The 10,744-nt window shown below is 36.4% G+C and overlaps 1 protein-coding gene across 1 annotated transcript; it reads left to right on the forward strand.

The window, feature by feature from the left end:
- Positions 1-8,446: 8,446 nt before the first annotated feature.
- LOC109021080 (60S acidic ribosomal protein P1-like) lies at positions 8,447-10,094 on the forward strand. Its single transcript, XM_019003621.2, has 4 exons — positions 8,447-8,574; positions 8,679-8,775; positions 9,381-9,587; positions 9,805-10,094. The coding sequence occupies exons 2-4, from the start codon at positions 8,707-8,709 to the stop codon at positions 9,859-9,861; spliced, it is 333 nt and encodes a 110-aa protein (XP_018859166.1). The 5' UTR covers positions 8,447-8,574; positions 8,679-8,706; the 3' UTR covers positions 9,862-10,094.
- Positions 10,095-10,744: the final 650 nt, after the last annotated feature.

Genomic DNA, 10,744 nt, shown 5'->3' on the forward strand with positions numbered 1-10,744 from the left:
TAAAATTTCCTCAACTTTATGCTTATTTAATACATTATTGTCATTCTATCATGCTGCCTTCCCCTTTTTGGTGTTCAGAACTAGACCCTCCTTCAATAATTATAGGATGTAATTTTGCTTCTTCTTCATCTCTTGAATCTTCACATTCCATAAGAAATAGTTTGGCTGCACGACACTTATGCCTAGGAGCCCACTTGTCATCAGAATTATAGCAGAAACCTTTATCACGTCTCTCCTTCATCTGTGTAGGTGAAAACCTTTAGATTGGTACTAAAGCTCGAGATTCCTGTGCTGGAAGAGTAAGAGGAACCTTAGTGGAACTCGGTCCTAGTTTTGTTCCTGGCCTTAATGTTGCCACATTTTCCTCATGCATTTTAGCAATGCCAAATGCACTCAACAAGGTTTGGGGCTGCAGCATGCGAACCATGTAGCGAATATCTTCTCGTAATCCTCCTAGGAAGCAATTGAGCTTGTAAGGCTCAGTCAAACCTCTAAGCTAATTTGAGAGGACCTCAAACTGACATTTGTAAGCTTCTACTATTATCATTTGGCGTAACTCCTGAAGCTTCTAAATCCTGAAACCATGTCAAAGATTTGCCTTCCATATGAAAGGAAGCCAACAAAATACGGTGGAGAGGGTTTGTTTGATGATATCCAAAAAATTGGTTAGCACAATAGAGCCATCCATTCGGGTCTTCCCCATCAAATTTGGAAAAGTCCAAACGTACAACTTTAGTTTGTATACCTCCAATTTCCTCAAAAGGGGGGTTGCCGCTAAGGTGGATAGCACCAATAGGGGTTGCTCTCCTTGTTTCCCAACTTGCCGGACCAGGGTGTCAACATTGCTAGCTGGCACCTACAACTGCTCTACCAATCCGTCAACCACTTGTTGAAGAGATTCTTGATTTTTCTGTTGTGTCTCCAGCCTTAAAGGCCTAAGGGCCCAACAAAGCTATCCCACAACACTCGACACCAAAGAATTCACAAGGGTTGGTAAACAATAAGCCCTAAACCACTTGGCGTAACCAACGGATAAGATAACCACAAAGCCTTCCCATAATGATATGGGGATTCAAATGCTCATACAAATGACTACCCAAGATCAAATAATGGAATGTTCAAATAATGACAACCCTGGACCAAACTTGAATCAAATGATTGGGTTGTTTTATGAACCCTATCACTCTCTCCCCTACTCTATATATACTAAATTCACACTCATGGTAAGTTGAACCAGCCCTTAGATTCGTAGAGAAGTAATGTGTGCAACCTGACTTACTTAGGCATTGGAAGTGTTTCATACTCTTCAAGCATTCTTTAGTTCTTCTGGTGCAAGTTTGCTGCGGGAATTCGTAGGTATGCCAAACATATCCACAAGCCTCCATCCATACAACTTCCTAGTTGAGCTCGACCCAAGAATAAGCCCTCTCAATGCGAGCTTGCTTTTGTTGAGAGACAGTAACTGCTATTTCTTGTCATCAGGGACTTTCACCCAAATGACACAGACTGGGAAGTCAGCCTATCGGCTTCTGTATCGGGGAACTCTCATCCCTAGCCAAAAACAAAAAATGAATTTTTTTTTGTCACTATTTGGCATTAAAATGATGGCCTTCGAATCGAGTGAGGCAATATCGGGGGCGAGAATGAAAGCTACAAATATTGCCTTCCAACACCCTGACTGTGTGGGTAGCAAGGAACTCATGGGTAGTCAAATTGGAATGCTCCTCTCTAGCGGGTTCCAAACCATTCTCCAAGCAACGCAACAATTCATCAAAATTCTTCAAGCATTAGAGTGAAGCTGAGTCTGCGCCAACTTCCAGTAGTCGAGAACATCATGCACCGACTGATAGAAAGGGAGACATAACCCATGAGAAAGGGCACAGTCAGTGAGGGAGCCCTCGGAGTCAACAACCTCATGGGGAGGAACCTCAAGAACCACCAAATCAGGAATTCCATATGAATCCCAAACTTCTTATGGTTGGCTGTAGTGAGGACAGACAACCTATCGTAACCTTTGTAATAGGGCATGTCGTGGGCAGAGGAGGACTTTGGTTCCGACGAGGACCTCGTCAGAGGGGGAGGAGGAGATCCACAAGAAGGTAGTCGAGAAATGTTCTAGTGAGCCATTTACACAAACAAGTAATACGGAGGAGGAGAAGCTAGGGTTTTGACATAATGCACACAATGAAGAAGATGAGTAAGCAAAAGTAAAAGAGGCAACAAAAGGGAGGAGAAAGTTATTTATAAAATGAGACGTGAATGTTGAAATTCCCCAAGGAGAATGCAAGCGGTTTGGTAGCATGATCGCATCCAGATAGATCCCATGATTTGGTGACGTGACTAGGTATAGACACAGAGTCGTTACAACCCCCCTAAGCACAATAGTATGAACAACCAATCAAAACCAATGATGCGATGGGCAAAAACCGTTCATAATTATTAAATTCCCACTATGCCATCATGGTAGGAATTTTCGGGGTGATTGGAGAGGCTCTTTTACCTTCACCATATGGGCCTAACTATACCGAGTAAGACTCATACGGGAGGCCCAACGAGTTAAAAGATCGAGGGTGTACCATACATTCGCCACCATGAGATTGCACTGCCTAATGGGATAAATATGGTAACCGTCACCAATCAAAGATATATGCTCCTAAGGAAATAGTGAGATATTTGCGACATTTACCCTTGATATATTAATCATTTTCTTCTTAAAGTAAATCTCAGGAATTTGATAATTGAGTTTTCGAGATTCGGGGAAAGAATTGAACTGTCTTTATCAACAATAATTCACGTCTATATAAAGAGCAACATTAGCAATCCAAGGTAACTTTTTGATCTCTCATTGCAAGCCAATATATATATATATATATATATATATATATATATATGATGCAAACCAAGGAGTTAGACATGCTGATCATACAAGTGGGAATGGAGCTGAATTTGCACAAGACCCTTTGTCACTTCCATGTGGTCCAATTACAAGACTTAGAGCCAAACGTTTCAAGGAAGCACTAAATGGGCTAATCCAAGAGAATTGGGCCGATTCTAAAAAGATCAAGATGGGCTCAAATAATAATCAAGGCTTAGTCCATGTCATCAAAGCAATTGAAGAGGCTAATTAGTATGCAGAAACGTGACCAGCATGGTCTAACCATTAAAGGGCATGAATTTGTTGAGTTTCAAGGATATTAAATAGGAGAATGAACTTGGTATTGGCTGGGTATATTAAATACATTGAATTTAGTCATTTAGTTATTTTTAGCTGCCTCTAGAAGTCCAAGAGGCCTAAAAAAACGTAGGGGCTTGTTTATGTTAATATTTATATTGCTTTTAAAGCTGTAGTTATGACTTTTCCTATTCTTGGAGGGTTGTTCCAAGTAAATAGATGGACATTACGAATTTTAATAGCAAATTTGGTCTTTAGAAAATTATTGTTTTTGTGAGGTCTTGTGTTCCTCTTGGTTCTTAAAAGAACTATATGAACTTATCAAGTTAATCAAATGATATGAACTCCACCAACAATTGTGATGAAACTCGATAACAATGATGACTTGGAACCCCAAGATCGTATAGACAAGATTTGTTGAGTCTTGACCCGTCACCCAACTAGATGAAAACCAAGACTACGAAAGATTGAAACGCCACACCAAGAAATCCTAAGAGTCTGTCCAGAATCAAGGCGATAAGTTTGGTGCTTGAATGCCACAAGATTAACTTGATAAGTTTAAAGAGTTCTTTTAAGAACCAAGAGGAACACAAGACCTCACAAAGACAATAATTTTCTGAAGACCAAATCTGCTATTAAAATTCGTAATGTCCATTTATATACTTAGAACAATCCTCCAAGAATATGAAAAGTCATAACTACTGTTCTAAAAGTAACACAAATATTAACATAAACAAGCCTCCACGTTTTTTTAGGCCTCTTGAACTTTTAGAGGCAGCCAAAAATAACTAAATGACTAAGTTCAATGTATTTAACATACCTAGCCAAGACCAAGTTCACTCTCCTATTTAATATCCTTGAAACTCAACAAATTCACACCCTTTGATGGTCAGACCATGCTGGTCACGTTTCTGCATGCTAATTAGCCTCTTCAATTGATTTGATGACATAGACTAAGACTTGATTATTATTTGAGCCTATCTTGGTCTTTTTAGAATCAGACAAATTCTCTTGGATTAGCCCATTTAGTGCTTCCTTGAAACTTTTGACTCTAAGTCTTGTAATTGGGCCACTAGGAAGTGACAAAGGGTCTTGTGCAAATTCAGCTCCATTCCCACTTATATGATCAGCATGTCCAGCTCCTTTGTTTGCATCAATATATATATATAGAGTTATTTATTTATAACTTTGGTATTGGAGGTGCATTAGGCACATCGAGCCACTATCTTTTCTTGTCACAGGTTAGCGGGAGAGATCAATTGGCAGTAAAACAAGTCTGAAATAGACACCTTCCTGCAATTTTTGTTAATGAGTTGGCATTTCAATGTATGCTTTCCATGTTCCGTTCAAATTGTAAGTTACAAGAAAAAGAATAAAACTACATGAAGGAAATAAATTCTTTGGGTTGTTACCAATGGCCGAGTTTCCTAACAGGTAACATTCTAAGGCTCGGATTGTTTTTGTTCGAATAGGCATTTCATCTGTTGCTTTTAATTTGATACAAACAAATAGCAGAGAAAATCATTTGCTCCCAAGAAAAGTAGTCAAATGGGGCATATACTTGGTGTGTTGAACTTGGCGCCCCTTGTTTTTTTATTTTTTGAATAATTTTTCTCATCAACCACTGATCACTACCCCACATCCCATATCATATGAAAAACACTCCATTAAAAAAAAAAAACTATCAGATGTAGGGTGTGAAGGTGAATAGTGACTGATGTATAGCAAAACTCATTTTTTAGTAAGTGATGATTTAATTCTAGATACAATCTTAATGTGTCTAAGATCTATAGATTTTTTTTTTAAAAAAAAAATGTGAAGTCTATTATTAAAAAATAATTTTATCACGTAAATTCATATTTATCGATTTTTTTTTAGAGAGGGTACACAATGTTTGAACATCCTAAAACGATAAATATATTCTCTCTTAGTACACATTGTTAACAACGTTGCAGTTGGGTTACAAATTATTTATATTATTTTTTTCCAAGGAATGCTCCAAGCTTTCTCACCTCTTCTTCTTAAGTGATTTATTTCCTTTCCAAATCAACACACATAATTATAACTATTAATAGGACTGTTCATCCGGGTTTCAACCCGGGTATACCCGGATCCGGATCTAGGTTTTAAATCCGGGCCGAAACCCGGGATGGATTGATCTGGGTCAGACCCGGGTTGGAACCCGGGTAAATCTGAGTTTTTCAAAACCTAGATTCCGGATTCCAAGTTGAACCCGGATCTTTTTTTTTTTCATAATAGAGATTACACAAACTGAAATAACACTCAACAAACAGAAATGATACATTATATTATGAAATAATGTAATGCCTATATATTGAATATTTTACATGTGAAATTGTTGCACAATGAAGTTAGCTAGTTGGAGATCAGCTTATATATTCTTCCTTTCGTCTAATACATTTCATTTCAACCCTGCATTTATCCTGCGTTAAAGGCAAAGTTATCATACTAATATCCCCTGCATAATGCCTATATATATTCCCTTTGGCAGCACATCTTTTAAGAACAGAAAAATTAACAAGCAAGGCTAGTAAATTTGAAGACTATGCAAGTGGTGGTAATGCCCTTGATGATCTCCATGAGGGAGCTGAGCCCTTTTTTTTTAATGGGAAGAAAGAACAAAATCATGTTAATATTAATAATACTCTTTTTAAGTGATGAATCTCCAAGTCTTGACCATTTGAGGATGCTTATCTTGAAATGCTTGACCATATCAGCCAAAGACATCACAAAAACAGTAGAATAATGATCCATTTCATCATGTAAAAGTCCTATATTATTATAACCATCCACACCCATCAACCATGCACGGCCACCAATTGCTATATATATATATATTCACAAATGCATTTCCAAACTATATCCCTCACAATCCAAAACTGCACAAGGCCAATCATTACATCAACCATCATGCATCGATTGTCAACTAAACCTCCCAAAGTCGCAAGCACCACCACTCCAATTACATGCTCACAAATTCTCAAAACATCTCAAAACAACCAAACCATGACAATTTTAGATGATTATATAGTATAATAGAAAATATTACAGAAACCATTCACTCGTAAATTATTTCAAATGTGGCTTAAATATTTGCCCCCCTTGGGAACATGGTCATTGTAATTAGGAGTAAATGTTTCACAAAGAAAGAGGTTACAAGAAAGCCTTCACACGAGGACTGTATTTTGGGAGTGGAGTGCCATGGATTGGGAGTTCCCAGTTATCCATTAATTGACTTAAACATCTTCACCTATTTCTTTAGGAATTTTGAGCTCGAATTGTGCTTAATTTACTTTAACCATTTAAGCATTTACTCAATTATAACAATATTCTCATATTTCATTAATTGTGAACAATTTTGGACTTTTCATATTTAATAGTTTAAACTAAAAACTAAAATCCAAATCATCATTCTCTTCAATCAATTTTATCTAATTGAATACGAATTATTATGTTTAGATCCAGAGCTTGTCAAAAGAAGGAAAAAAATTATGATATCAGATGGCAAGATCATTAGTCAAACCTAACACGAGAACATAGTTTTTTTTTTTTTTTTTCCTAGAAAGAAACTCACGAATGGCCTGACTTTACAAGGGGAGATTATAGGATTTGAAAACCCAAATGTGAGACAATGTTAGGATTTAACAGTTTATAAATCAACCCAAACCCAGATCAAGACGAGTCCTAGAATCGGGCTCTCTTCGAAGTTATGCTTGCCTTTATTGTGGTAGTAATTGAACATAAGTAAACTTGCTAGAGATTAACCAAACCCAGAAGCCCGCTTATCGAAAACCCAACAATATATAGTTTCTAATAATCCAAACCCAGAAATCCAATGGAGGGAGAGAGAGAGAGAGAGAGAGAGAGAGAGAGAGAGACTCACAGGGTGACGGCGACAGAGATGCGGCGGCAATAATGGGGTCGCGGCGAGGAGGCATGGACTTAGGGTTTCTCTTTTCGCAAGCGGCAAGCGTAACGAGAGAGAGAGAGAGAGAGAGAGTGAGAGAGACAGACTCGAGGGGGTGGTTTTCATGTAGACCCGGGTATCGGGTTTAAAACCCAGTACCTGGGTTTGTAACCCGTATCCGGGCCGGATAGATCCGGGGTTTTTCAACCCGGGTTTCGGCCCGGGTTTAATCCGGGTCGAAACCCGGAATCGCAACCGGATCCCGATTTTCCGAGTTCTGAACCGGGCCGGGAAAAAACTCGGCCCAGTTGAACAGTCCTAACCATTAACCACTCTGTAATTATGGTTTTGCCTCCACTTATTTTTATTTTTGGTGTACATTCTGAGCATACTTAGAAAATAGTTATGTTAACTTGAAGTCTTTTCACTCAAAATTTAAATTTTTATTTTGAGATCTTTAACTAGTGTGGTTTTTTAATTTATATTATTTTTTAAAAATTAGTGCTATTTTTAAATTTATGATCTCATCTCATCTCATCTTATCATTATAACTATTTTTAAATACAGAGAAACGATCTCATTTAATCATTACAACTTTTTAAAATTTTCATACAAAAATATAATAAATAATCTAATTTTTTCAAATCTCAAAATAATAATAAGATTAAAAAATAATATTATAATAATATTTAATTTAATTAATCTAAAACCATTTATTTCATTTTATTTCACTATCCAAACTAGCACTTAATTTTGTTAAGCCTTTTATTTTAATTACTGAGGCGTTATAATTTCTTTGTAATATTGTGTGATGATTTTGTTTTGTTCCAAGATGAAGATATAGAACGGTAGAGTTTAGTTTAGTCAAACTTACAAATTTTGGTTCTTTTTATCTATACGTGTTTTGAATGTTTTATTTTATTGTATTTTATTTTATTATTTATAAATTACATAAAAGTGATTGTATATAAAATTTTTAATTTAAAAAATAAAAATTTAAAAACTCAAATTAAATGAAAATAAAGGAAATATGAATAAGGATTGGGTTATCAGGCCGCCCAAGTTTGACTATTGTGCATGCTCTTAGTGTAAATTTTTTATATTTATTATTTTCTCTATCAAATATATTTAAATATTTAAAAAAAATAAAAAAAATGTTATCAGTCAAATTGAGAAAATAAATAGTATTATTTTATTATGAATAATCTCGTTAGGAAAATAATAAATTTATAATTATTTTATTATTCTATTTAAAACGAAAGGTATTTATAAAAAAGTAAAATTATTTTTTTAACTAAGTATCATAATTATATTAATTATTTAATGGCTCTCCGGACTCCGGAGTCCGTTTAGCTGCTTTTGCCATCAAAACCCTATCCTCCCGATCCTCTATATATATATATTTAGTATCCCAACCCTAGCACCCTTCAGCCAAGAGTTTTCTGCCTCCTCAATCGCCTCTGTATAGCCTAAGGTTCTCTCTCTCTCTCTCTCTCTGGTTTCTTCATTCTCTTTTGTTTTTAATCATCTGTTTGAACAGATCTTGATTAGGTTTTTTTTATCTTCTATTATTTGAAGGTTGGGATTGAATCTCAGTGCTGCTACAATGTCTTCCAGCGAGCTCGCTTGTACCTACGCCTCTTTGATTCTCCACGACGATGGGATCCCAATCACCGTAAGTCCAGCTTCTTTTATTTCCTTAGAGGGATTTTTCCTCTTTCGTTTGGTGCAAAGTTGTCGGATTTTAGATTCATTGAGTGTATATATCTGAATGTTGTTTATATGGGCTATGGATATCAGATTAGATTAGATCCATTGTAGTCCCCTTTTTTTTTGTCCTTTGAAAAACTCGCTGCGAACTTCTGTCATGGTTTTTTGGTGACTCTAGTTTTTACTAACAAAGATGTGTTTTTTTAGAGGCGGATAAATGTAAGATCCCTTGGTAGTCTATTGTGTTTATTATAATTATATTTAATTTTTGTGTATATTAAGTAAGTTGGGAAGCTGTACGTCTTGTTGATTAGTTTTTTGGACTATTTATATATTATTTGTGTTATTGCGTTAATTAGTATCGTTAAACTAATTCTTGAATATGTAGGGATGCTGTACATTATTGAAGTTGATGTGGTCTTATTTTTATTTTTTGTCAGTCGATTTTTTAATTCAAATCTTGTATGGAAGATCAAAACCTTATTTTAATTCAGTCTGTGTTATATGCATTGATGCAAATTTAATGCGATTTTTTTATGACTGTTTAATTATTGAATAATTCTTTGACAGGCAGAGAAGATTGCGACTTTGGTAAAAGCAGCAGGCGTCTCTGTTGAGTCTTACTGGCCTAGCCTTTTTGCAAAGCTTGCAGAGAAGAGGAACATCGAGGACCTCATTCTGAATGCTGGTGCTGCTGGTGGCGGTGCTGCTCCAGTAGCTGTCTCTGCTCCTGCTGGTGCCGCTCCTGCCGCCGCGCCTGCAGTTGAAGAAAAGAAGGTATACGCTGATCTGGTCTTGATAGTTTGGTGCCTGGCTTGCATTTTGCTATACTGACGGTGCTGGATTTTGCAAATGGTCTTGTAAAATATAACCTCATAGCAGAAAAGATTGATACTTATGATTCTCTGCCATATTTGAAAAAAGAATTGGGTAGAAGTTTTCTGTTATTTTATCTGAATTTTGATCAAGTTCCCTTTTTGAATGATGTAAACAGGAAGAGCCAAAGGAAGAGAGCGAGGACGACGACATGGGATTCAGCTTGTTTGATTAGATTATTCTAATAGTTTGTTGTCTTCTATTCTGATAGGCAGTTTAAGACTTGAGTGGTGACCTTGTTGAATTTTTGCCTGTTTTGATAGTTATCCTTAAAAGTGTTGTAAGTTGAGAAATGACTATAAAATATGTTTATGGAGTTCTGATTCACAGCTAGCTGGAGTTTTATGATTTTGTTAAGTTTTGGGTTGTTTCTTTAATCTTCTCAGCTATTAAATCAATTTTTACTTCATACTGAATTATGTGCAAAGGCAGCTTGCTATAAAATCTAGAAGGGTGGGTTTGGCCACTGAATCTTCTACTATTCTTACCATTTTCCCAACAAATCAAGTATCGAGATCTTGAAATCTTGGACTTGCTTTTATATGCTTTTTTCCGGATGTTGTGTTTCTTATGATTAGCCATACTGGCATTGGGTGTTTTCTTTTTATGACGGGAAAACTAGAACAAATAACATATTGGGTTTGCTGTTGTTTGTTTATTCCAAGTCCTGTACATTGCACCCATATAGGCTGTAATTGTGGTTTGTAAAACGTTATTCCTAGTTACAGAAACGTGTAACAACAATGCATGTTGAACTGAAGTTTGCATGTGGGTCGGTTGAATTTCGACCAATTTTAGGTACAAGGCTTGTATGCATCCGTGTGCCTCAAACTTCAAACTCCTTCCTCTTATCGAAGACCCATTCCGTAGATCTCTATGCGGCGATTCATGGATGTTCTAGATGTCTATGCGGCGATGGGGTGGGTTTCTTTTAACACCCCCCGTGTTTTATTTCCAGTTATATACTCAATTCGTATCCAATATCATCCAAAGTAGTGCAGAACCCGGAAAAGGCATCCATTGATGATGATTAAGTATTTGTCTAGCGCATTTCGAAC

Source organism: Juglans regia, chromosome 12 (genome assembly GCF_001411555.2).
Source record: "Juglans regia cultivar Chandler chromosome 12, Walnut 2.0, whole genome shotgun sequence".
NCBI classification, from domain to species: domain Eukaryota; kingdom Viridiplantae; phylum Streptophyta; class Magnoliopsida; order Fagales; family Juglandaceae; genus Juglans; species Juglans regia.